Genomic DNA, 27,389 nt, shown 5'->3' with positions numbered 1-27,389 from the left:
CCCGGCGCCCGGCCCTGCCGCCAGCCTGCGCTCCTCCGCCCGCCCTGCGCGTCTCTCTGGCCACATCGTCCGCACCATGAAGGCGCTCCTGCTCGCTGTGCTGGCCGCGGTGCTGTGCGTGGAGAGAGGTGAGGGAAGGGGATGCCCCCGCCACCATCGCCTCCCCCCCAGGTCCCCCGGTCCCGCGCCAGCCCTGCGTTTGAGAGCAAATTGGGGGGGTGGGGGAGTGATGCGTGTGGCAGGGTGGGCTGTGGAAGTTGGAGGATTGTAGGGGATATAAGGGTTGAAGAGGGGTTGGGGGCACGGCGCTGAGCCGCGGTATGGTTCGGAGCGGGATGCGGGGGTGTCTTTCCAAGACCTGCCTCGCAGCAGTGTCCCTCCTGAAGCAGGAACTTCGGAGCTTCCCCGCCTGTATGAATATGTGAGCATCTCCGGCTGTGCGGGTGGATATCCTGGAGCTTTTCCCAGTTGTAGCTCGAACAAAGAGCAGGGCCGGCTCCGCTCCCCATTTTCGGCGCAGCGAGCCGGGATAACGGCGCTGGGATGGACTGAGATGCAGCCGAGGGGAAGGAAGGTGGAGGGGAAAGGCAGCCCAGCCCTGGCAATGGCTGATGGAGCAAAGTCAGGGCAGAGCCGCTCGTGATTCTGGCTCCTGCTGCCCCCTCCGAGCATCCTTGGGCCGGCTGCGGTGGCCGGTGCGTGGCGCGATGACCCCTAAGGGACAAATGCCCTGTGGGGCGCATCCTGGGGCTGCCACCGAGCCTGGGGAGGACGTGGTTCGTGTTGTGTGTGACTGCCAAGTTGCTCAAGTCGCAGGGCCTGCCATCCCCACCTTCCCCATCGACTCCATCCCTGACTATCCAAACTCCATGGGGCCGTGCAAAACCACGTATTGTTCCCACACATGTCGTTGCTTGGAGAAGCCAAACAAAGAGCAAACGGGAGAGTTCTGAGCTCTCCCAGCCCCTGCTCTGCAAACAGCGTCCCTTCTTGTTTTCTGAGGGCACCGCTGAGAAGAAACTGGCTGTTTGCTTTCCTTCCCATTCCCCCTTCCCAGTGGGATCCGGGAAGCGACTGGCAATTGAAGCGTGGAGTCTCGGGCAGAGCCCAGCTGGCTTGTGCTCAGTTCCAGCTGGGAGGATGGGCTGGCCAGGCCAAAGCAGTGAAGGGTTTCATTCCCCATCACCCCCCCCAAAAAAAACCCCTACAACCCTTTCAGCTTTAAAAGTAAGTTTTTATCGAGGCAAAAGGGGTTGTTGCAGGTGATTTTATCCCCAAACACTTCCAGCATATCCAGGGGGGATCTTACAGAAGAGCTTTACCCCCTGCTCAAAGATCTTGCATATGGATCTTGATAAGGATTTTGCCTTAAGAGAATGGAAAAGCAGCATCGGGGCTAAGTGGAAAAGCTGCTGAAGCAACAGCATTTTCCTGCTGCTACCAAGCTCCAGAGTGGGCTTTTAAAGGCATTTTTTTTCCCTGTCTTTGTAAGAATGGTTCAACCCCTTATCTGAAGGAATTCCCCCCAAATACCCTGCTCTGTTTTGGGAGCTCTTTGTTCCTCTGAGAAGCTGAGCAGCAAACAAATAAACTCAAATTCTTTCACTGGTGAAAACAAGGCTTCTCTTTTGCATTGTTCAGTCTTGGGATTTTTTTTTTTCCTTGTTTTTTTTCTTTTCTTGTAACCTTGAGCTGCAACTCTTTCCTCCGTCTCCAGCTGCATGAAATTAATTCTGCCACCCTTCTTGTGCCTTTTGTCTAAACCACTCAGCGTGTTTGTGCTCTCCTAACTCTGCAGTGGGTGTTTTTTGGGGGGGGCAGAAAGTGACCGAATATTTCTGTTCTTAAACTCTGCCTCTTCTGGAAGGATTTTTTTTCTGTTAAGACAAGGGGTAATGGGTAGGTGTGACAAAGAAAAACATGGGGACAGGTAGGAGGTGCTGTGGCAGGAGCATGGATTGAGTCACGTGGCAGAGAATTTCATGCCCAACAGCACTTTTGTGTCATGTCCAAAGATTTCTGGTGTGTTTGTTCCTGGAACCTTTAATGAACAGCATTGCACCACTCGTGCCTTCAGCGCAGCGAGCAAATACATATGGAGACGTCTGTCCTGCCAGAATGCCCACAGGAAGCCTGTAATCCACTTCATTCCTGATTGCAGAAGATTCCTGAGATGAGTCAATTTGCCTCCTCGGGGTGGTTGTGAGGTGAGGGGTTTGGGACAGGTCACCTGAGACTTGGGAGCAGAGCTGGGCTTCACTCCGAGGTCCCACATGGAGTTGTGGCCACCCCATGGATGGGCTCGGCAATGACTCAGTGGCTGGTCCCATCCTCCTTCCCCTCTCCCAAATCCAGAAATCCACTGAGGAATCTCTCCCGGAGGTTTTGACTCAGCTGGTGGCCCTGTAATCCCGGTGCTGTCAGTTGTGGTGGTTGTGTTGGTGTGCTCAGGTAACCCGGGTTTGTTGTAGGGATTGTTGCCAGAGTGAGGATCCTTGGAGGATGCGTGAGCCAGGCCAGGAAATTCCTGCTTGGGGGGTTGTGGTGTTGGCTTCCACTCCAAAGCAGAGGTTTGGCTGCTCTGATGTGACATTCAGGATCTCCCACTAACCCACTTTAATCTGTTTCTCTGAGATTATATTTTGTTTTCTTTCCCCTCCTTGGCTGTGGCTGCTCGAAAGTCATTCCTCTGAGAGCAATTGCTATTTTTTTTCTCATTTTTCTTGTAGAAACCTTTTATTTTCCTGAGAGAAACAGGAATGAGAAGAAGCTTGAGATGTCGTGCCGTCCCATGGCAGAGTGGGACAGATGCTAAGCAATATTTATCCAAATAATTCTTCAAAATATCCATGGCAGGAACTGCTGAGCCTCAAGAAGCCCATCCCAGGGCTTTCCCCGCTTCACTTCCTTAGGAAAATATTCCAAGGGGGGTCTACAAGAAAGCTGGAGGGGGATTTATTTTACAGGGATAGGGCAAGCAGGAATGCCTTCAAACTGAAAGAGAGTAGGTTTAGGTTGCATATTGGGAAGGAATTCTTCCCTGTGAGGGTGATGAGGTCCTGGCACAGGTTTCCCAGAGAAGCTGTGCCTGCCCCATCCCTGGAAATGTTCCAGGCCAGGTTGGACGGGGCTTGGAACAACCTGGGCTAGTGGAAGGTGTCCCTGCCCGTGGCAGGAGGTTGGAACTGGACGATCCTGAAGGTTCCTTCCATCCCAAACCACTCCATGATTCTTTGATAATCCATTTGTGGCAGGGCTGAAGGAGGTGGGAGCAGCGATGGCACCGCCTTGCACTTCCCACCCTGAATCAGCCCCCGCTCTGTTTTTCATCCCATCAGCACAGAAGGGGGAAAGGTGGTGCCTCGTGGAAGGGCTGCCTGGGAGCTCCAAAATCCCAAATCCATGGAACATTGGGAACAGACCTGATCTGTCTGCATATGTAGGTCAACAACTGCAGCGTGGATGTGATGCTCTTGTATGTAAAATACAGAGATCAAAGTGCCCGTGGCCCTGCTGAGTCACTGGTCCAGGCTGTCCCCACAACCAATTTCCACCCCAAATGCTGTTTTCCAATCATTCCTCTTTGTGAGGGATGAGGGATGGGAGCCAGCTGGTCCATCCTGCTGGTGTAGGATAAGCCATAAATGGCCTCAAGTTGCTCCATGGGAGGTTTAGTTTGGAAACGAGGAAAAATTTCTTCACTGAAGAGGGTGGTCAAATATTGGAACAGTGGTGGAATCACCATCCCTGGAAGTGTTCAAGAAATGTGCAGCTGTGTTGCTTAAAGACTTGGTTTAGTGGTGAATTTGGCAGTGCTGGATTAATGGTTGGAGTCAATGACCTCAGAACTCTTTTCCAACTGAAATGATTCCATGATTCTATAATTTTAGGGGACCTGCCGTGGAGGAGAACATGCAAATTAATGCTCCTGCTCCAAATTAAAAAGATTGGATGAATAAGCTGCCTTTATAGTGCTGTGACTCCACGGAGTGGGACAGTGCAAGTCCTTGCAGGTCTTGAGCTTTCTGCTGAGAAATCATTTCCACCAGGTGCTCCAGCTCAAGCATGGCCTGATCTGGGTGCCCAAAGACAGGTCATGGGAAATTTGAACCCGTGGTCACACCTGGAGCATTTCCCATCAGGGTCACAGAATCATAAAATCAGAACGGTTTCGCTTGGAAGGCACCTAAAGATCATCCAGTTCCAACCCCCCTGGCCCAGGCAGGGACACTGTGTCCGTGGTGGTTGAGCTGAATGAGCCAAAACCTCAAAAATTTGCCTCTGGAGTTTGGTTTCCAGTTGGCAGCTGCAGCTGGAACACGTTCTTGGTGCAAACAGGGGTGACAGAAAGTGCCAGGCTGTGGTTGTACCAGCTTTAGCTGATAAGAGCTCGGAATGCATTCCTTAGGCTTGAACCATTCACTTGGCCAATTTTTTTGGGGAAAAACCCCCCCCACATTGCAGGTTGACAAAACTGAAAGTGTGGCTGTGGCCGGATGCGGGACATCCCGTGTGACAGAGATGGGGACCTCCAAGTGAGGAGGTCTCCCCAGCAGCCCCTAAGCGAGGTTTGCCTTTCTCTTGCAGCCCACACGCTCATCTGCTTTTCCTGCTCGGATGCCTCCTCCAACTGGGCCTGCCTGAAGCCTGTCAAGTGTGGCGAGAATGAAAACCACTGCGTGACGACGTATGTCGGCGTGGGACTCGGTGAGTGCGGGCAGCACCTCCTCCTGCCCCTCCTGGCTGCTCTCCTGGGTCACCTGCTGAGCTGCAGCGAGGCTTTGCTTTCCTCTGGCTGGGGGGAAAAAAGGGAAAGTTCTGCTTAGCAACTGAGTGTCGGACCATCCCACGGGAATTCGTACGAGGGACGCGCTGCCAGGAGGAGTCACGTTAAAGCCCACGTGCCTGCACTGATGCCCGCGAGTCCGGGGGGAATTTCAGGCTGGGGGCGGGGAGTTTGCTGATGAATAAGTGAAAGCGTGGAGGATGCTGCAGGCTCCCTGCGTGGGAAGCTCCAGGGTTGCTATTCTTGCTGATTTTTTGCCTCCTGTTTGGGTTCTTCGTCCCTGAGTCCCACCTTTTGCTTCACTTTCCGTGGACAAGGCGGGAAGGGAGGGTTGTGGCTTTCCTTCCTGAGTGCCTGGGAAGATTTGGGGGGTTCTGTGCTTCCCAGCTGCTGCTCTGAGGGAGGCAGAATGCTCTGGCAGATCTCCTGGTGCCTTTGCAGGAACCAGAGCCCATTCTGGCTCTCCCTGGCAGAAGGAGGGGGAGTTTCATGCCTGAGTCTTCAGCGTGGGTGGGTCAGAGGTGCACAAACAGAGACTGGGAGCTTTTATAAACTTCCTTTCTCAGCCCAGTGCTAATGGTTTCCTCTTTCCTGCCTCTTAACGTGGGCTGTGCTTCTCTGGAAAAGCAGACTTGGCTCCCAAGTGTCTCCCCAGTGCTCCCTGTCTCCCTTGAGTAGGCCCAGAGTAAAGCTCAAGAGGGATTTTTGGGATTCCTCACCAGAGCTGTTGTGGCTGAACATTGGCTGATCCAAAGGGGTGTCCCTGGGGTGTTGTGTGGTCTCTGGGGTGTTTGTGGGAGCTTATCAAGGTGATAAGATGGGCTGGGCTCCTGTCTCCCGAGAACCACTTCATCCTCTCCATGCCGCCTGCGCCACTTTGGTGATCAGGTGATCAGAAACCCAAAAAACCATCCTAAATCTGTCTTTTTTTCTTCCTCTCCACCCCAACCTTATATCCAGGCGGCAAATCCGGCCAGTCCATCTCGAAGGGATGCTCTCCCATCTGCCCCAGTGCCGGGATCAACCTGGGAATAGCGGCCGCCTCCGTTTACTGCTGCGACTCCTTCCTCTGCAACATCAGCGGTTCCAGCAGCGTCCGAGCCAGTTACACGATCCTGGCCTTGGGAATTCTCGTCAGCTTCATCTACGTCCTCCGGGCTCGCGAGTGATGGGGCTGCCCGAGGAAGAGCCGCCTCCCACGGGTCTCGTTAGCCAATATCTTCTCTGTTGCTGTCTGCAAGGAGATCCTCTACTTCTCAGCAGGCTTCCAAGGTGATTGTTTCCCAGACTTTTTGCTCTTCCAAGCATTGGAGACCTGGGCGGTTTGGCCGAGCTGTTCTCCTCCTCCTGTGGACGTCTCCCGCTGCACTCTCACTCCTCCTCGGCCAAGGTGGATAATTTTGGAAGGGTTTCTGCTTTTTCTACCTATTAATAACCCCCCCTCACCCCCCATTTCTAAGGTTGGTTAAAACCAGGCTGGGACTCGCTGAGAACAGACTCACCCCAGGCACCACCAGGTCTGCTCCAGCACATGGGTGGCACGGGCAGCGGGAATGCGGGATCCAAAGGGAGACACATTCCTGGCCCTCGCAGCTGCAGTCTCTTTTTATAAAATAATTTCATTTCTTCTGATCCTGGGCTGACTTTTCTGGAAAACCAATGCCGTGTACCTTGTCCTTCCAAGTTCTGTAAGTGCCAGACCTGAATAAACTTGCTCCTGTTGTTACCTGAGATGGGACGTGTGTGTGTTTCCTTGCTCCAGGGATTAGGAACTGTTTTCTGGAAAATCCCAATATTGTACCCAGCATGAGGGTCCCTCACCCTCTCGAGCAGCTTTTGGGTGCTTCATCTCCACATCCTTTCCAGCTGTGAGCAGCAAATCCATCTTCTCCCTGTTGCCGTCATTCCTGATAAACACCTCTGGGCCAGCTTGTTCCACCACCCTTGGGAATGACTTTTTCCAGGTGCATTTTAGGGATAAAAGCCAGGTTTTGTGGTCTGAGTCAACCCTAATGGAGCAATCACCTTGTGAGCAGGACTTCTAAAAGTGAATCTGCATTTTACAAAGACTTGGTGCCTCAGTTTCCCCACTTTGGACTTGTCATGGTGACCACAACAATGGCGATACCTGAATGACCAAGGACAACAGGTCTGAAAAATTTGGTGAGGTCAGAGGAGATGTCAATACCCACATCTTTAGGTCCAGCCTTCAATGCCTGATGGTGCCCATGAACTGCTGAAGGTGACTTCACCACCCAGCCTTCCACATCTGCTGTCCCTCAGCTCCCAGGATCTTCCCAGGTGTTTTGGCAAGGTTTTTCCTAGAAGTTCTCAGCTGTCCCATGGGAGTTGTGTCCTCCTGCCCTCTCTGTGTCATCTGTGCTGCCTACTCTGCTTGCCTGTGGACCTGCTTGACACAAACCAAGCCAAAATTCAGCCTTAAACCACCAAGTTCAAGCTTTTTGTCACTTCCACTGATGGATCAGAGGTGCCCTGGGCTTTTTTTCCTATTTCTAGCAGCAAAACCCAGGTGTTGGCACATTTTAGCCATGCCTTGTACCCGCTTCTCCTATTCTGTGTCAAAACCCAAACAAAAGCTCCACAAACCTTCAGTTTCACCTCTGTCCCCTCTTCAAGGAGTGATAAATGAAAGGTGGTTGCAGTTGTACAGAAATATTTGTAACAAAAGTGGTTTCATGGGCTTCCCCACCCCCCCTCCCTTCTCCCCCTCTTTTAATTAAAGCAACACAGATGTTAATGACAGCTTTTCCAGCAGGAGGGATGGGTCAGTGGGATGTGACCTGCAATTTAGTGGTTAATGTGGGAAGAATGCATCAATTGTGTTGGTCCTTGGATGTGCCTTCCTTTGGATAATGCATCCTCTTGGGACCTCGGGGCCCGAGGTGCCCCACAAACCTCTGCTATGCATGTGGAGCACAGGGAAAATTGGGAAAAAACTTCCTAAACTGAGGTGAATATTCCCCAGCTTCCCTGTGCCTCAGCCTTCTTCCCAAGAGGGTTCAAAACCTCTGTTTTTGGGTTCATTTGTCCCTCAGCACTTGCCGTGACACTGAGGTGGCACCCGGAGTGCTCTACCTTGGATTTAGGGGGCTCTGTCTTTTCTGGCTGCCTTGAAAAAGGTTTTGGGGTTGGTTTGGGCCTCAATTGCCTTTAGCAAAGAGCTGAACTTCAAAGCCATCAGCTGTGTCCTGATGTCCATCCATGCCTTTATGAGGATCCTGAGGATGCCATAGTGGACAACCCCTTGGGCTGAAGACCTGGTTGTCTCCTCCAAGGGCCCTGGTTGTCTCCTCCAAGGGCCATCTCCTTCCTATCTCAGTATTCCTCAGCTGGTGCCAGGGATTTGGTTGCGCCAGGGAGCAAAGGCCGGTGGGAGCAGCATCCAGAGGCGGTTTATCCCAATAAATAACAAATTATGTTCATGGAATTGCCAGGGGACTGAGCTGAGGGTTGGTTGGATAAATTTCACATGGCGATTTGTTTTTCCTCCTCGCTCTCTTTTTGTCTCTTCCTTCCCATGTGCTCCAATCTAGAGCATGGAAAAAAGGGATATTTTCAGTTTTTCCTTTCCTGGCAAAGATCTCTTGGATAGATCCATGTGTGTTTGAGAGAGGGAGGGAGTGACAGCTTGTCACAGTTGAATCCCAAGCACTTTCTCATCAATTGTGCCAACTCTCGCTATTCCTGGTCCTACTCTAGGTTTATTTTTGCCCCCAAATCCCAAGAATGACAAACCTGGTGAGAACCTCGTCCGTTGTAAAACCCGGGCCTAAAAAGGGGCAGGTGAAGTAATTCAAACCATTAATAATAAGACAATAAGTAGGAAAACACAGGATTCATTAAGTGTTCACACTGGTGGGTTGCTAAACCAAATGCTGGATTTGGAATTTGAGGGCTGTGGTGGGACAGCCCTGAAGTGCTTTGGATGTGTTTCTGTGGACTGTGGAATTCAGAGATCAAAATCTGAGCAGAAAACTCAGGTATTCACCTGTTCTGACAAGACAAGAGGTTATGAGGGGAGGAGGTTTGGCTCCCTAGAAGCATAAAATATCCTGGAAGTGTTTCTAGTGGAAATTTAAGAGTTAAGTGAAATACCTGCCCACTTCGGAGCGTGTTCCCGAGAAAATGGTTTCAGTGCTTCCATCCTGGGAATGGCTGTAATTCACCAGCAACTGCTGCCATCTCCCACTACCCCACGAAGGGCTTGAATTTTTGTGGATTGTCTAAAAATGCTCAAAATCCTTCCCACCCAGGATCTGGGGGTTTGCAGTTTGCCCAAGAGAAGGACTTCAAAATGAGCATGGTTCTTCCAGCTGGTTTTGAGAATTGTTTTTTTTTAAGGGCAAAATTTCTTTTTGGAAACCGCAAATGTGACGTGACTCCCTTGCTCCAACAGAACAAATGATCGGTTGCTTAATTATTACTCCAAGGATCCACTTTGCTACTCCAAGGATGTCCTGGATTGGTGTTGATTTACTCAAGTTGGGGTTTTTTGAAGGGATTTGTCTCCCAGGGGCTTTATTTGCCACCACCCCGGAGGGAAGCGCTGGTGGTGTGCATGTGTGTCCATGGGATGGGTCATAGGATCCGGGCCCTCTGGAAAAAGCAGATGTGGTGCACACCTGGATGCCTGGAGGTTTAGGGCCCTATCCCAAGTCTCTTGCTCCTGTGGGTCTCTGTTTGGGATGAAGGTGGCTCTGGATCCTTGATCCTGAAGGAGTTATTTCACCCCTGTCTGAGGCTGTGGAACGGGAATGGGAACAGAAACGCCCAATTTTGTATTTTGGGAATGCCCATGGTGCCCAGGGAGGAGAAGCCCTGGGTTGGTCCTGCCACCTACTGGTTTTTGCCGGACTTGGTGGAGGAACTTTGAAGCCCAGATCTCCAAAATCAAGGAGGACGAGCTGCCTCAAACCAAATAATTGCACCCAAAGCAGAGAATCATCATCAGCAGAGACAGATTGAAGGTTTTAATTCGTCCAGCTTTGCTCTCTGAGAGTGGAAATTGAGAAATAAAAGGCTTAAGAGCCTTCCCAGCTCCAACATTTTCCATGGGAACACTTCTTCCCAGCCCTAATCCTCCTGGTTCATCAAATGAAAATATATGAAGCCAATAAAATGTTGCGGGGAAAAAAAAAAAAAAGTTGGCACGTTTTATTTCAGCTTTGTTGGATGATCCGAGGTGGTTTCTCCAAAATGCTGATTTTACTAATCCCTATCTGTGAGATTTGTAACTGTGTATTATCTTTATTGTAACGGGGTAAATGGGATAAAGAAGCATCCATCCCTTTAAATATATTAACCTAAGTATAAGTGAAGTGTATGTTCCATCTTGTTTCTTATACTCTAATAAAAAAATATATGGAATTAATATAAAAAAAACCCACTTGGAAGGATGTTTTTGGGTGGTTCTGCAGATATTACAGATATTAAATCTTGTTTTGTGTGGAAGAAAAGTGCCTGGATTGGATTCCAAGCTCAGGGCTGTGGGTTGTGGGCTGGATAAAAAAACTAGGCTGAATTTAGGGACTAAAGGAGGGTTAAATTCTGACATTTCATCTCAAGGCCATTGGAATCTCTTCCTGGGGATGGATAAAGAACAGGGATTGTCTTTGCCTTCAATAGCTCATAAATATCCTTGGCTTGCCCGTGACCCTGCCGGGAATGGAGATGGGATTTGGCCTTGGAGCCTGCACTCTTCCTTGTGGGAGAGGGTGTCTATTTTGGGCACAGAAAGGGCCCTGTGTGGGTGTCCCTGGGCAGCTGCTCCTCTTCCTGCACTCCCAGGGACCCGACCCCGCTCCTGCCTCCGGACAGATGCACACACGGACACAGGGCTGGGTGCTCTGGAGACTCCGTTCTGCTCTCCCAACATTCAGCTCTGCCAAATTGTGTAATCCTAATTTTTGTTTAAAGATTTTCTGGGGATCCCAGTTGGGTCCCATGGGAGAAGGGGATTATATTCCCTGGGGAATGTAAAACAAATGCAGAATAACAGTGATGGGCTTGGGAGTTTCTTTGAAACACACAGAAATATCTTGCCTTTTCTCTGGAAAATCCCAGCCTGGACTATCTCCTTCCTGGGAAGGGATTATTTTCACTGCCCTCCCTCCTTGCAACCCATATTTTTCAGCGTGACTTGCAAGTGATTTTTGGGATTGGGACTATTTTGGGGACTGGGGGACATTGCACAGCCAGGAGAGACCTGCACCTCGCTCCTGCCTGGCATTCCCATCATTTCTCCTCACACTGTCACCCATGTCCCAGCTCCTGCTACTCCCTAAGGATCTGCCTGTCTCTGCACAGGCCCAGGATGGACTTTTCTGTATTTCAGTTGTTTGGAAAGTTGAGGGAAATGGTGCCACATCTCCTGTTTGCTCTGCAGGTGTTCCTCACTGGCATCCCAAGGTTGTCCTGATCATTCCAGGCTGGGAGACACCAAACGGGTCTGAAGTGGGAAAATTCTGGCCTCCACATCATAGGATCCTGGAATGGTTTGTGTTGGAAGGGACCTTCAAGATCATCTCGTTCCAACCCCCTGCCATGGGCAGGGACACCTTCCACTATCCCAGGCTGCCCCAGACCCCATCCAACCTGGCCTTGAAGGGATGGGGCAGCCACAGCTTCTCTAGAAATTCCATTCCAGGGCCTCACCACCCGCCCAGGGAAGAATTCCTTCCCAATATCCCATCGAACCCTGTCCTCTGGCAGTGGGAAGCCATTCCCTTTGTCCTGTCCCTCCATCCTTTGTCCTAAGTCCCTCTCCAGCTCTCCTGGAGCCCCTTTAGGCACTGGAAGGATCTCTGAGGTCTCCCTGGATCTTTCTCTTCTCCAGGCTGGACGTTCCCATCTCTCCCAGCCTGGCTCCAGAGCAGAGGGGCTCCAGCCCTTGCAGCATCTCTGTGGCTTCCTCTGGACCTGCTCCAGAAGGTTCCTGTCATCCATGTGCTTATGACTCCAGAGCTGGATGCAGTATTCCTGGTGGGATCTCATGAGGGCAGAGTAGGGGGGTTATATCCTACCCTTTGCTGTTCCTCTGGACAGGCCTCCTCTCTATCCAGGGCAAATACAGGTTTCAGAGGAGGAGAAAGCTCTGGAGCTGAAGAGGAGTCTCCAGAAAGCTGATTCATTTGGGTGTTTTGACGTGGAGGAGTCAAGAAAGGTGTGTAGGGAGAGAGTTTGGAATTTAGAACTGGAGCGGTGCTAAAGGAAGGCAAAAAAAAAGCAGCTGAATCAAGAGCTCCACCTTCCTGCCAGTGCTGACCCTCTCCACCTCCTTTCCTCCTGCTTCATTTCTCTCCATCCCATGGATTTTGAGAGATCATGGGGGCAAAGGGGGAATGGCACCCCCAGGCTCCAGGAGGCTGGAAAGGTGGGAGGAGGCTGGAAAGATGGGAGGTGCTTTACGTGGCTGTGGGAACATGTCCCAACATTCCTGCTTATCACCTCCCCAGAAGAAGAGATTTAAGGCATTGCACAACGTCTCCATGATCTGACCTTTCCTGGGATACTCAGCCACCCGAGCTGACATTAATAACTTGTTCTTTGCATAGGAGTTAAAGCTGCATGGAAATGTAACACAAACAGCACCAAACTCCTGGGGAGAGAGGTGTGAGTAGCCCCAAACTGCTGGGGGGAGAGGTGTGAGTAGCTCCGTGCTCTCTGCTCCACGCCAATTAACACCAACAGCTGGGTGGGTTGAATGTCACGCGGATTCTTGTCACACTTTGTCACCCAGAGCTAAATCAGGTGTTTTCCACAGGTGCCAAGTGCTCCCGGCTCAGATTCCATCTCTCATTGCACAGATTGTGGCGATTCACTCACCCGTTGTCGCTCCAGAGGCTGAGTTTTGCACCTGAGCTCAGACCAGTTAAACCTGCTGGTTCCAGCAGCAGCAGCACCCATTTAGCACCAAACTATGGAAGGAAAGATGCCAAAAAAAATTCAGGTTCAGTTCAGTCAGTAGATAAACGATGGTGGCACCTTGCATCTGACCACTCAGGTTCTTTATAATGACAAGGTGGAGCTACTCCTGTTGGAATTCAGCTGCTGGTTTGTTCAAGGTGATTTAAATAAACTGAATTTTTCTCCTTATTTTATTTTCGCCTGGAGGTTTCTCATCCTCAAGCTGGTTGGAACCACGTGACTGCAAACCATGAATTTTGGGAACAGTGAGAATTTAAAAATACCGAAAACGATCCTGAAAATTCCTTTCTTCCTTAGGAAATGGGCCGGGAGGACGGATTTGCATTTTTCTCTCTTGTCAGGAGGTGGCAGCGGCAGGTCCCAGTTCTGCCAGTGCTTCCCTTGGGATGTACTGGGATGGGAGTGTTGCCATTCCAGGACCACAAGCCCCTTCTCCTAAGGGACATGATGGAGAAAGGAGTTCATTTGGAACCTGTGGATGAGGAATAAATCCAGCCCAGACCTCTCTTTGACCCTTTTCCATGGCAGATGCTGTGGGGCCCCCTGAGCCCTCCCTTCCCAGCCTGTTTTCCAGGCTGAACAAATCCATCTGTCTCATAACTCCTCGTGTTGCCTGGGGTTAAATCCATGTTCCAAACCACACAAAATGTTGGGAATCGCAGGGACATGGTGGGATAGCTCAGAGAATTGAGTTCTGCCATGGCTGGGCTCTGGCTGGGCAGGGAGAGGGGGCAGATCAGGACAGGTAGTGGTGTTGTGGGTGTCTGATAACAGCCTGATCAGATGGAAGTAGATAAGGCCTTTTCCAGACAGCTGGAACAAGCTTCACATTCCCAGCAACCTTTTTTTATTGTGAAGCCATTGACTCTTGTCCTGCCACTCCAGGCCCTTATCCAAAGTCGCTCTCCAGCTCTCTTGGAGCCCCTTTAGGCACCAGAAGGGGCCTCTCTGAGGTGTCCCCAGAGCCTTCTCTTCTCCCGGCAGAACAATCCTAATTCAGCCTTTCCTCATAGGAGAAGTGTTGTTTTCCTCACCTTTCCCAGGGAGAAATGCTCTGGGAGCCACAAGCTTTGGGATCAGAAACATCTTCCTGAAATCTTCAAGCATCTGGAGACCAAACCTTTTGGTGCAGGATACACTGAGCCTCTCACTTGGGCAGTGGAATCTTCATTTAAGTTTTCTACTGGTTCGGGCAGCTCCCAGCAGCCAAAACCGTGGATATTTCCAGCTCCAATGCCAAGCTCTGCAGGATTAGAGGGAGATGAAGAGGGCCTGGAGGCAAAGCTGGTACTTTTCAGTCGGGTTATTTAGTGTTTTACACGTGTTGTCCTTGTTCTTCCCTTCTGGGTCAACGAGAGAAGTGACTCAAGTAGGAAAGTATCTCCTGTTCCTTGGATTAAGCCTGGAACGAAGGCAGGGGATAATTAAGGTGGGTGACAGCTACACCGAGTGAGTGATTTACATTCCTGCATCATTAACAATGCCTTGGAAAGGCTGGATGGAGCAAATCATCTCCAAATAAGTGATTGCTGCCTTGGTCAGAGTTGACAGGAAAGGAGAATTTCTCAGCTTGGAAGCAAAAAGAGCAAAAGGGAGCTAGAAAAAAATTGATAGGGAAGGAATTAAAATTCCCACTAGTTATAAATACATGATCAATCCTTCCTATGTACATCATAAATACACTTTAGGAATTATTAACTCCTCCAGGATTCCCCCATGGAACCACTGTATCCATGTGCTGGCCACTGGCCAGGGAAGCGATGGACGTGAAGGTCTCACCTGGAAAGAGTTAAGAGCTACACAGAGGTTAATCTAAATAATAACCTGGAGATAAGAGGTACCTGCATGGAATTCAGAGAGGGAGAAAAACAGGTTAGGAAAAAAAATAAAAAGGCGGGTGAATGATTACCTGGAGGGAACAGGACTCCTTATAGAAATAAATCATCTTGTTCCTGCCTTCTTGTCCTGGGGAACATCCAAAGCATCTGAGCCTCAGGTGCAGCTCACAGCACATGGCTGGGGCAGAGACAGGGATACTGTGAGGTCTGGTGGGAATCTGGGATGAGGAGCAGAGTTTAGGAACCCTTTGTGGGGTGGTCTGGCCTGTCTGCCCCGAGTCTGGCTTTAATCACATTCCCTCAGGTCTCTGTTGGAGCCAGGAGACAACAGAACCCTGGGATGCATCAAAGGGAGTGTGACCAGCACGTCCAGGGATGGGATTCCCTCCCTCTGCTCCACTCCCTGTAGATCCCACCTGAGTTCTGTGTCCAGCTCCGAGGGCCTCAGCACAAGGACGTGGAGCTCCTGGAGCGAGCCCAGAGGAGGCCATGGAGATGCTCCAAGGGCTGGAGCCCCTCTGCTCTGGAGCCAGGCTGGGAGAGCTGGGAATGTCCAGCCTGGAGAAGAGAAGGCTCCGGGAAGACCTCAGAGCCCCTTCCAGCGCCTGAAGGTGTTGCTGCCTGTCCCTGAGGTGCGGCCAGGCCCAAGACTGGTCAGAGAAGCCAGGATCTGTCCCTGCCATGTGCTCTGAACCCCCTCTGTTCTAAGCGTGGGTAAAACCGAAAGTAACTCGGATTCCACCTGTTATAAATAAAGTACGTAATTCGTGCTATTATGTATAAAACTGGAATGTAATCAGACCCTACAGAGACTGAGTTTCAAAATCCCTTCACCAGCCTGGCTGAGAGAAAAATTTCACAACACTAAAAGTATTTCTTTCACAGTAAGTGAGGATTCCACCTAGGTGGGGTTGGATCTTATCACCGGGACATTTGCACCATGACGACTTGATCACCACACTCTGATATCTACATCGCATCTGATAAGGAATCGGACATTCTGGGAACTAAAAATAACTGTTCCCGGGAACCAGAGATGGCCCATCCATCAGCAGAAATGGCCCACTCATCACCCAGGATGGACAATTCATCAGACCCAGGAAAAGCTTTGTGCAGCCCAACTCCGGGACAAGAAAACTTCATGAATACGAGAAGAATAGAATTAATTCGGACTCTACCCAAAAACTGTATAAGAAGGGACCAGCCAAAGCAGCATTCATGAACTTGGGAGGTCTGGTGCGATAGAGATCAGATCTATGCGTGTTCACCCAGCTCCGACCCTGGGCTCGGTGCTGCTTTTCTCGATCGTGGCTTTTGAAACCGATATTTCGCTCGCATAATAAATGTTATTTCTTTATAAATTTTGCTTGGGCATTTCTGTTTATCTTACACCGAAGCAGAGTCCGATTCGCTGGATACCCTGGGTCCACCCCTAGATCTCCTCTTTCCCTTCCCCTGAATAAAAGACGAGCCGAGGGGGCTCCGCCCTCTCTTGCTCTGGCTCCCCTTCTGCTAGCAGCTTGTGTGTCTTTCTGTCTCGGACCTAGCGCAATGTACCAGCAGGATTAAAGGATAGAGCGAGGGCTGCATTTCTACCTCTTTGCTCCTGCTCGTGGTATTAGCGTTGTGGCTACCACTTGCCGCTTTTGGAGCTACTAAAGTGCTGGATCGCCCGTGCAGTGTCTCTAGGCAGCTCAGGGCTTTCTGAGGCACTGAACTGAGAGCCTAGCCGGCCAAGTGTGCTGTGAGTATTTCCACATAAAGGGGATCCAGGAGAGCTGGAGAGGGACTTGGGACAAGGGATGGAGGGACAGGACACAGGGAGTGGCTTCCCACTGCCAGAGGGCAGAGTTAGATGGGATATTGGGAAGGAATTCTTTCCTGGGCGGGTGGTGAGGCCCTGGAATGGAATTTCTAGAGAAGCTGTGGCTGCCCCATCCCTTCAAGGCCAGGTTGGATGGGGTCTGGAGCAGACTGGGATAGTGAGAGGTGTCCCTGCCCATGGCAGGGATTTGGAACGAGATAATCTTGAAGGTCCCTTCCAACACAAACCATTCCATGATTCCTTGACCCATTTCAGTGCTGAGGGGGAAACCACCGTGGAGAGAGCAGCCAAACTTCTTGCATCCATCTGCAGCTCCAATCTGTGTCAGACCCACCTGCTCCCAGGTGTGAAAGCCACAACTCTCTGCTCTCTGAGCCTGTGGCTTGTCCCACCGAGAGGACACGTCCTACCCCTGAGGGCACCTCCCAGAAGTTCAGTTATGGGAATCACCCGACCTTCACATGCTCCAGAGGCTTGGGAGAGGTATGAGTTTTCTCCAAAGCTGTGTCAATGTAATAGTTTTTGAGCCAGGCAGAGACATGTTGGATCCTGGCCATACATTGTAGGGAATTATAGTAAAATCAATTAGGAGGAATAAGGCTGCTGTGACTAATGAGCTAATGAGGGGTGCCTTAGTGAAAATGGCTCTAAAAGAGCTACAGGGTTGGATTCCTGACTTCTTATTCACAGGGATAGGCCAGAGTCAGGCTTGGCATTCTTTATTTTTTACTTTGCTTTTCCAGCTTTCTCTTTAACTTTTAAAGATGTTCCTCATCAATGGAGGAGATGGAGAAGGGAAGGGATACCGATTTAATTCCTCTCTTTCTGGTGCAAGAATCTCATCTCCAGAGAATTTTGGTTTCTGTGAGAGACAGGTGGGGACTGTGATGTCCCAGAGGTGAAATTCATGGTGACTTAATCCCTGGCATCTGCCAAGCAGCAGTTCAGTGCTCAGAGTAACCCATCCTTGCAGCTTCTGTGAGTGCCTTTCATCATCCCTGACCCGTGGAGCTGCTGGAGCGAGTCCAGAGGAGGCCACGGAGCTGCTGCAAGGGCTGGAGCCCCTCTGCTCTGGAGCCAGGCTGGGAGAGCTGGGAATGTCCAGCCTGGAGAAGAGATGGCTCTGGGGAGAGCTCAGAGCCCCTTCCAGTGCCTAAAGGGGCTCCAGGAGAGCTGGAGAGGGACTTGGGACAAAGGATGGAGGGACAGGACACAGGGAATGGCTTCCCACTGCCAGAGGGCAGGGATAGATGGGATATTGGGATGAAATCCTTCCTTGTGAGGGTGGTGAGGCCCTGGAATGCAGTTCCCAGAGAAGCTGTGGCTGCCCCATCCCTGGAACTGTCCCAGGCCAGGTTGGATGGGGTCTGGAGCAACCTGGGATAGTGGAAGGTGTCTCCGCCCATGGCAGGGTAGGGAATGGGATGATCTTTAAGTCCTCTTCCCACAAAAACTTAGCACTAGGAGATGACAGTGTCATGTCAGCACCCCTCCACCCTTAAATCCAGTCCCATCTTTCGCTCCTGCGTCTGCCTGCTCTGGAAATTTGGGATTCATAGGAGATACATCAAGAGCTGATTAGAATAATGAATGTGGAGAGTTCAAAATAATTAAGTCAAGAAGGCTCTCAGTGCCTGCAGCCCTTAGTTCCTGAAACTCTGCCCTGGAGGTGGATGAGGAATTTTAGGACTTGGAATAGGACCTGGGAGGTTGTGGGATTTGGAGATTTCCAGGCTGGATGCAACTGAGGCAGGTCTGGTGAAGATGCCTCCATCCTGAGACTGCCTCAGCTGGCGAGGTAGGACAGGAAAAGGGTTTGGCACAGGATTCCCAGGATGGGAAGTAAACATTTGGCTGAACTTTTCCTTTTATTTATGACAACAAACTCATCTGATATGTGGAGAATTGTTGTATTAATTTCCCTTTGAGCAGATACTCTCAAAATTGTCTATTATTTTTTAAAGGCATCTTGTGATGAGGCAGATTTATGCAGATTGTGTCTTTTTAATTTTTTTTTTCTGTAATTGGTGGGACCCCCCCACCAGAACAGGTTGTGGTTTGCTACAAAATAATAAAAGGAATTCAACAAAACAATATTTGAAGGTTCTCATTATTTCTTGTTATTTTTTTTTGGTGAGTCGCCAGTCCTGCAAAGCAGCAGCACAGCGTGTGCATAAAAGACAAAACATTTCAGGACTCAGATAAAGATCAACTGAAACCATAAACAAGGTGTGTTGACACCCCCTGAAAACCACCCTCCGGAGCAAAGGAGGGAACAGGATTTAGAGCAGGGTGGTGGCGGAGATTCTTCCATCCAAGATTTTGTGAGGCGAGGGTGATCACATTTCAGCTGTGCAGGTGAAACCAGTCATTTAACACAAATTGTTTGAGGCCACTTAATACCAGAAACCAGAAGCCACACCCCATCCATGTTTTTTCTTTTCTTTTTTTTTTTTCCTACGAACAAGGCAAGCACACTCAGAGGATTTCACCCTTTTAATAGGATTGTAACATTTTCTGCTGAACAGGAGGAATGCCAGACCTGGAATATACCTAAATGCCTTTCCCTAGGTAATTTTTTGGGGCTGGAAATAACTGCTTAGCTCTCATAATCCACATAATTACAATATTAGAGAGGCAGCTGTGAAAACAATCTGTAGGAATTCCTGAGGATGGAGGTCACCCAGAAGTGGTGTTTGGCAAAGCAGCAGGGATTGCTGAGATGCCGAGACCACCTTTGGACTGGATATTAGGGAAAAATTTCTTCCCTGTGAGGGTGGGGAAGCCCTGGAATGGAATTCCCAGAGAAGCTGTGGCTTCCTCTGTTCCCCATCCCCAGAACTGTCTAAGGCCAGGTCGGATGGGGTTTGAAACAACCTGGGATAGTGGGAGGTGTCCCTGCCCATGGCAGGGGGTTGGGACTGGATGATCTTCAAGACCCCTTCCAACCCAAGCCATTCCATGATTCTGGAGCTTTAGATTTGGAGAGATTGGGATTTTTATCCAGCATTCCTAGAAAAACTTTTAACATTCCAAGGCAAGACAAGACAAATGGGCCTCAAGTTGTACCAGGAAATGTTTAGATTGGATATTAGGAAAAATTGCTTCACAGAAAGGGTTGTCAGGCATTGGAACAGGCTCCAGGGTAGTGATGGAGTCACATCCCTGGAAGTGCTCAAAACCCCATGGATGTGGCACTTGAGGACAGGGTTTAGTGGTGCTGGTTTGACTTTGAATGGGATGATCCTGACATCTTTCCCAACCTTAATGATTCCAAGAGTTCAAGTGAACAGCCCTGTATAAAGTTCCTTCAATGATGGAATGACAAAGGTGGTGGGAATATCTCCAAAACCATCTTGGATTCAGCTTCTCCCCATTCCTTAGTAAAAGTCTCTGTTGGGAGGGCACCCGGCATAGCCACCAAAAGGCTCTTCCTTCCCAGTCTTTGCAGTTCCACACTCAGACTTGCTCATCCCAGGTTGGAGGAGGATTTCCTACCACTGAGCTGGTCTGAGGTGCAGGAGAATCCAGCAGATGCCTGAGGCAGCAGGGTTGGGAATGGGAAAAGTGTTTGGGAAGCAAAAAAGTCATGAGCTTGCAACCACACTTGGAGAGGGTTGGCTCAGAGCAGAGGGGCTTCTCCATTCCATCCTTCCTCAGGATAATGAGCCTGAGAGGTTCCCTTGGCCCAAACTTTCAGATCCTGGTCCTGTTTTTTTCCCAGTGTTCCATGCTTTTTCCAGTGAGTGAGGAATTGAAAGTCAGATTTCCACTTCTAGACCAGGCTGGATGAGCCTTGGAGCAACCTGGCCTAATGGAAGGTCTTTCTGCCCATGGAAAGGGTTTGGAATGAGATGATCCCTTCCAATCCAAACCATTCCACGATTCTCCTCCTCCTGATAAACTCTGGACCCCACTGAAGGTAAAAACACAGAGGAGAGAAATCCATGAGGTTCAATTCCTTGACATTCACGCAACCAACGCTCTTTTCCCCGGGATTTCTTGAGACCACTCCAAAAGGGAGAGGAAATATCCCCAAGCTGCAAGACAAGACCTTCCAAGGCCTTCTGCATCCTGCTTGGACACAAAACACCTGGATTAATCCCAGCCATTGTCCACCCTGATAAGCCAAATTTTCTTCTCCAAGGAACATGAAAAGAGATGACGGAGTGGCAAGAGGTGGGGCCTGCTTTGGAGCTCCTTCAATTCATTTATAGCTCAGTGAGACTCGTTTTTCCAGTAGATTTGGATCTGGGGACGGATCTTGGTGTATGCCAAGCCACCAGGACGTGTGACATTGGTGAAGAGTGCCAACAACCCAGTGACCAGACAAGAAGAGCTGTGCAAGATGAAGGTGTTTCTGTTTCTTCTGTTGGCTGCTGTCACTTGCATAGATTTGGGTGAGTTCCCACTTGGATTTATCCAGACTCCTTCAGTAGATACAGCGTGATGGGATAGGATGTGCCCTGTTCCCTCTGAAAGCCACGTCTCCCACTTTAGGCAGTTTTCCGAAAAAAAAAGTCTGTCTTTGGAATATTTTCATATATTCGGGATGGTGATGTTGTCATTGGGATTGTCAGGTCAGGCTCTTTAGGAAGTGTCACAAGGCAGAGTGTGATTAAACCATGTCGTTCCTTCAATGCAAATTCCCACTCTCACTTTTTCCATGTTTGTGCTCAATCTCACTGTCTTTTTTCTTTTAATGTTATTTTTAACTTTGTGTACCTTTTTTGATACTTAGCCCCGGAAGTCAGTTCCATGCAGCATGTGTGGGATCTCTCCAAAAATGTTACATGTGTGATTTATCCAGTTTTAGCCATTAGAAGTGGGAAAGAGGGGTTGGGACATTGCTGGTGGCCCAGGTACTGCAGGGTTGATGTTTATCACGGAATCATGGAATGGTTTGGGTTGGAAGCGACCTTAAAGATCATCCAAAGTGAGGCACTGGAACAGGTTATCCCAAAAAGTTGTGGATGCCCATCCCTGGAAGTGTCCAAGGCCAGGCTGGACAGGGCTTGGAGCAACTTGGTCCAGTGAAAGCTGTTGCTGCCCATGACAGGGGGTGGAATTCTGTGATCATGAAGGTCCCTTTCAACCCAAACCGTTCTGTGATTCCATTCCATGATTCCATGATCTTTCCTCCATCCTTTCTGTCCCTTGTTTCTACCACACCAATTTCTTGGACAAAAAGTGATGATCCCAAGTTTTGGTGGTGTTCTCCTGGATGTCCAAGGTAATTCCTGGGCAGGATCAGTCCAGGACCTGTGACTGCTCATTGGGATATTCGCAGATCCAGACTGTGCCTGTCTATGGAATTATGTTATGATTTTTTAATTCCTATTTCTTTCCTTCTTATGCAAGGACATTTTCCTTCCTCCCTCCTTGCCGAGCAGATTCTGCAGGGGAGGAAGAGGTGGTGGCTTGTTTGGTTTTCTTCTCAGAGAGGATCACAAATCCTGTGGGTTGAATTTGTCCAGCATCATGAAATGTGAGACTAAAAACGATGCTTCCTCCTAAAGGTGAATTTCATAACAGTCAGATGTGGGATTAATGCAAACAAAGCATCAGGTCACAATGCGCAAGCAAGATAATAAAGTTTACTTTGAATAAAAGCAGGAAAATTGCTGTGTTTGTTTAAAAAAGGGCTTTTTCTGGCTCATTAATTAGGATGGTGTCTATTTTCATAGGGTGACTTGTTTGCCTGAGCCTGTTGACATCCCGTTGGAGCTTTGCTGGGAGGAGCTGAATCATTTCTCCCTTTCAGTGGGGTTTAAAGGAATTTCAGCTGGAATGTCACACAGACAGGGTGACAAGGGCTTCCCAGACCAAAAAGGGGCTGCTGGGGTGTGATGACACCAAAATACATCGCTGTGTTTATAACACACACTTTGAGGGGTCTGCTGGGGGTGGGAGAGGGGACCCAGAGTAGAGGACCCAGATCAAGTGTTGGGTTCCTCAGAAAAACCTTCAGAGAGCAAAACGCCCAGAAAAACTTGTTGAAAAATGGCTTTTTTTTGGTGATAGGAAGCACCAGATACTGTTTTGATTTGATAGCTTGGAGTGCTCTGTGTCACAACAATCTGGGCTCTTCAGTGGTTTTCTCCAAAGTTTCTCCATCTCAGAAGACTTTAGGCACTGAAAGATTTGGGCTGTGGTTATTCTGTGGTTGTAGGAGCTGAGAGGCACCTGCAGCTCTCGAGGGCTTTACGCTGTAAAGCTTAACAGGGATGAGGGACATCTCTGAACTGGTGAGGGACAAGGCAGGAGGAGCTGGATCAGGATGGATTTGGAGTCTTGAGTATCAAATTTTGTTTCTGTGGTCTCTGCCTAGAGCAGAACATGTCCCCATGCAATCCATTCATGGTGCTGCTGTCAAGTTTAATTCTCTTTGAGGGTGGGGAGGCCCTGGCACAGGTTGCCCAGAGAAGCTGTGGCTGCCCCATCCTTGGAAGTGTCCAAGGCCAGGTTCAACAGGGTTTGGAGCAACCTGGTCTAAGTGGAAGGTGTCCCTGCCCATGGCAGGGAGTGGAACTAGAAGATTTTAATGTCCCTTCCAACCCAAACCATTCCATGATTTAAAATAACCCCTCACACATTCTTCTCACAAACCCAGAATCTCAGCACGAGGGGAAGGGTTGTGCTCAGTTTGTTCTCGTGGCTCAGTGAATTTGATGGAGACAAATTCCTTCTGTCTGGGACACCCTCCCAGCCTTTGGGAAGAGCTGGCAGAGTGGACAGCACCAGAGGAAATTCTCCCTGCTGCAACTCACATCCGAGTCTGACTTTTGTGTGTGTATCCAGATCCTTCACCAAGGGGACAAACCTGACCAAGCTGACAAATTTCTATGATAAAGTGACTGACCTGCTAGACAAGGGATGAGCTGTGGATATTTTCTACCCGGACTTCAGGAAGGACTTTGATGGTCTCTCCTATAAGATCATGGAATCAGGGAACGATTTGGGTTGGAAGGGACATACAAATCATCCAGTTCCACCCCCTGCCATGGGCAGGGACACCTTCCACAACTTTCCAGGTTGCTCCAAGCCTCATCCAACCTGGCCTTGGACACTTTCAGGGATGGGGGGGGTCCAGAACCTCTTTGGGAAACCTGTTCCAAGATCCTCATGGACAAGCAGTTGAGGGATGGGCTGGATGGAAAAGCTGGGACTGCTCAGGCTGGAGAAGTGAAGGCTCAAATTGGTAATCTTATAAATTCCTGAAGGGAGAGAGCAAAGAGGACGGAGCCAGGCTCCTTTCAGTGATTCCCAGTGCCAGGACCAGGCAAAAGGCACAAACTGAAACACTGGAAACATCGGGAAACACTTTATGACTGTGAGGTTGACTGAGCACTGGCAGAAGCTTCCCAGGGAAGTTGCGGAATCTCCATTCTTGGAGATATTAAAACCCCATCTGGAGACAGTCCTGGACAAGAGGCTTTAGCTGGTCCTTCTTGAGAGGAGGGATTGGACTGGTGGAGCTCCAGATGCCCCTTCCAACCTTCCAACCTCCTCCATTCTGTGATTCTGGGAGTTTGGGAGTCTGGGATCTCTTTCTGATGCTCTACTGAAGTTAAGGAAAGATGTAGATCCAGAAAACAGAGAAACAGATCAGCCCAAGATCTTTCCTGTGTCACGGGGTCTCCTATGTGTGTGGCTCTTTCTTGTTTGACTCATCACAAGGGGTCTGAACCCGACCTGAAGCTGTGCTTTGACCACCAGACCTTTGTGTTTCTCATTCCCATCGGTCCAAACACATTCTATTATTCCATTCCCGTTCTCAGTATGACTATTTTGGAAAATTCCTCCCGAGAGATACCTGGAGGGGCACAGACAGAATCCACACTGAGGCCATCCTCATGTTTTCCATCCTCCTGTTTTCCCTCTTCACAGGACACTTCTTGCGGTGTTACACCTGCAGGGATTTGACCCCAGTTGACAAATGCCAGACAATTGAGAACTGCACAGAGGGTGAGCTCATGTGCAAGACTACGATGTATTCCCTGGAGGATGGTAAGGACAATTCCTTCTTTATCCATACTTTTGACAGGAATCAGTGTTTCGACAGTGCTGGTGTGGAGACCAGTTCCTCTTTCCACTTAAAAAAGAGATCTCCCATGGGATCTCCAGCTCTCCTGCTGTTGTGGAAAGCAGTGTTTGTGTGAAGGAATATTTGGTGAATGCAAGCTCCTGGCTAATGCTCAGAAATAAGATTTAAATTTTTTACAAGGCTGTGTGGTGATAGGAAAACAAGGAATGGCTTTAAACCTAATGAGGGTAAGTTTAGATTGGATATTAGGAAGAAATTCCTCCCTGTCAGGAGGGTGAGGCCCTGGCACAGGTTGCCCAGGGAAGCTGTGGCTGTTACATCCCTGGAAGTGTCCAAGGCCAGGTTGAACAGGGTTTGGAGCAATCTGGGACAGTGGAAGGTGTCCCTGCCCATGGCAGGGGGTTGGAATGGGATGATCTTGAAGGTCCTTTCCAACCCAAACAATTTATGATTCTATGACACCAACTCCTGGTCATCAGAAGACAAAAGAGAATGGTGATGCTCTCCTCTGTTTTTCCCAGTCCTAACTGTTCCTGCTTTTTTCTTTGCTGTAGTTTATCCCGTCACAGAAGTCTCAACTGTCACCAAGATGTGCTCCTCCACCTGCATCCCCTCCGACGTGGATGGCATCGGGATGACACATCCTGTCAGCTGCTGTTACTCTGACCTGTGCAACTTCGATGGTGCAGAAAATTTGGGGATCAGAGCTGAGCCATCTTGGATCCTCGCAAGTTCCCTCTGTGCCTTTTTCTGGACTAGACTGTGAGGGGACGATTCTGAAAATTCCATGAAGAAAATAACCCCCCACCAGCCCAGCTTTCCATGTGGATGCCTCAAAAAAAACCCTCAACAGCTCCCAAAAATTGAGGGTTTTTTTAGTATCCACACTTTTCCCACAACCAAGAGAGAAGCAAAACTCAGGAAGGCCCAACTCAAATTTTTCAATTGATTTTTCAACAACTCCCACAAAATTAATTGTGGAGTTTCTTTGCTGTGCTGGTCTGGTAGGGTTTGAAGTAAAAAATTCAAATGTGTGAAGTATATTTAAGGCAAAAAACCTTGAGAAGAGTCTTCCCTACCTCCTTAGAGCAGGCCCTCTCCACCCCATCATTTTCTGCTGTTCTTCCTAGACCTCCTTCTCTGTACCCAAAAAATTAAGGAGACATTTCTGTGCCTAAAATATGAGGCAGGAGACTGAACTTCCCATGCCAACGATCTGATCCAAGGAGCTTAAAATCTTGTGTTCTCTGTACCCTTTTGAGCAGAATAAAAAGAATCTTGCGTTAAAACAGTTGTAATCACATTTAGTTTTCCTTTTGTTATTCCCAAACTCCATCTTTCAGTATTGTTTATACAGAGTTGGGTTTTGGGGTGAGTCTCACACAGATGGATGAGACATTTCCCATTGTCCCTCACTGGAAGTGACCTTCCATCAGCATTTCTTCCATCAGCTCCCCTTGTACAAATCTATCTTTACTGGGAATACTGAGTAATGGCTGTTCCCTGAATTTGGAGATCAGTGAAATGACTTTCCCCCTTTCTTTAATCCTCCAGAGCATCATCTGCAATTCCTTGTGTGTTGCTCTGGGCTCCTACATTTTGGTCCATCCTGCTCTGGTGCCGCATTTTCCTGTAATCCCCTTTCCAAGGTCCAGCAAGAATATCCTCCTCCAATTACCACCCTGCTCCTGATTTTTGGAATAATCAATCCAAATGTGACATAAAGTCTTCCATGTGGCACATGTGGTTTCCAAGAGAGGTGGTACAATTCCCATCCTTGGGAAGCTTTCATGGCCTAGATGGATGAAGTCCTGAGAAACCTTGGGCTGACCTCAAAATTGGGAGCTTGGATCAGGAGCTTGGATTAGGAACATTCTGAGGTTGCTTTTCCAACCTGAGCTCCCTGTAAATCATGATGCAGCCACTGGGATCTTTGGAACACAAACACCCTTATTTCCAGGCATTCTACAAGGAACATATGCTAGGAAAAAATTCTTCCCTGGGAGGGTGATGAAGCTCTGGCACAGGTTTCCCAGGGAAGCTGTGGCTGCCCCATCCCTGGAAGTGTCCAAGGCCAGGTAGGATGAGGTTTGGAGCAATCTGGGATAGTGGAAGGAGTCCCTGCCCATGACAGGGTAGGGAACTGGAAAATCTTGAAGGTCCCTTTCAACCCAAACCATTCCATGGTTCCATGAAACTCTGAAAGCTCCTTGTTGGGGATTTCTCCAGCTCTGCCAAAGTCACAGATCCTGGAGTCAAGTGGGCTGACCCAAGAGGTGCCATCTGGGAGAAAACCAGGAAGTCCCAATACTGTCCCATGATTTCTTTCAGAGTAAGCAGGTAAATTGTTCACTGTGCCCTTCAATCCTCCCATTTATGACTCTCTTGAACCCAGGGTGTTTTTTGAGGTCCACACCCTCCAAAAATCATCAGGCACAGCTGATTGCAGCCACCTCTCCGTGAACTGGAGCGGCTCCGTAGCTGTCATCGCTTTGAGGAGCCGCGTGCGGAGGAGCGTTTCTCCCCTCCCTTCATTGGCCACGGATGCCTCACCCCTTTGATCTCTGGCCAGTTTGGCAGCGTGTTTCCCGCATTCTGGCTGTTCCCTACAGGGATCACAGCTCTGGGGAGAGATCTGGTCTGAAAGGCAGAAAATCTGTGTGGGTGAGGCTTTGGAGATGCTCCCCGGTGTGAAGCCAAGCTCTCCAAGCACAGGGTGGTTAAACATCAGCTTGAACCTCTCTGTGGTTTGTATCTTTTCTGATAGAAAAATTAATATATTAATTAATATATTAGCTCTGTTCCACCCGGTGTGAAGCTGTCCTCAACTTCCTGCTTCTGGAAATGTCTCTTGACTATTTTTTCCCCCCCAATAGCCACAGAAGGACTTTTTTGGTTCATTTTTGCTGAAATTTAATTCCCTCCTCATGAAGTTGACTTCCAGGT

General features: G+C 49.3%; 2 protein-coding genes across 2 annotated transcripts; both read left to right on the top strand.

Annotated features, from left to right (window-relative positions):
• LOC104692603 (lymphocyte antigen 6E) lies at positions 1–6,517 on the top strand. The gene is made up of 3 exons (XM_010404682.3): positions 1–128; positions 4,588–4,707; positions 5,747–6,517. Exons 1-3 carry the CDS (start codon positions 77–79, stop codon positions 5,953–5,955), a joined length of 381 nt encoding a protein of 126 aa, XP_010402984.1. The 5' UTR covers positions 1–76; the 3' UTR covers positions 5,956–6,517.
• A 14,141-nt stretch (positions 6,518–20,658) lies between these two features.
• On the top strand, positions 20,659–25,699 carry GPIHBP1 (glycosylphosphatidylinositol anchored high density lipoprotein binding protein 1). Its single transcript, XM_010404683.2, has 3 exons — positions 20,659–20,796; positions 24,287–24,406; positions 24,998–25,699. The coding sequence occupies exons 1-3, from the start codon at positions 20,745–20,747 to the stop codon at positions 25,207–25,209; spliced, it is 384 nt and encodes a 127-aa protein (XP_010402985.1). The 5' UTR covers positions 20,659–20,744; the 3' UTR covers positions 25,210–25,699.
• The last annotated feature ends 1,690 nt before the right edge of the window (positions 25,700–27,389 follow it).

This window comes from Corvus cornix, chromosome 2, assembly GCF_000738735.6.
Source record: "Corvus cornix cornix isolate S_Up_H32 chromosome 2, ASM73873v5, whole genome shotgun sequence".
Classification (NCBI taxonomy): domain Eukaryota; kingdom Metazoa; phylum Chordata; class Aves; order Passeriformes; family Corvidae; genus Corvus; species Corvus cornix.
The sequence above is the reverse complement of the archived record's forward strand: the minus strand, read 5'-3'. Positions and strand labels throughout refer to the sequence as shown.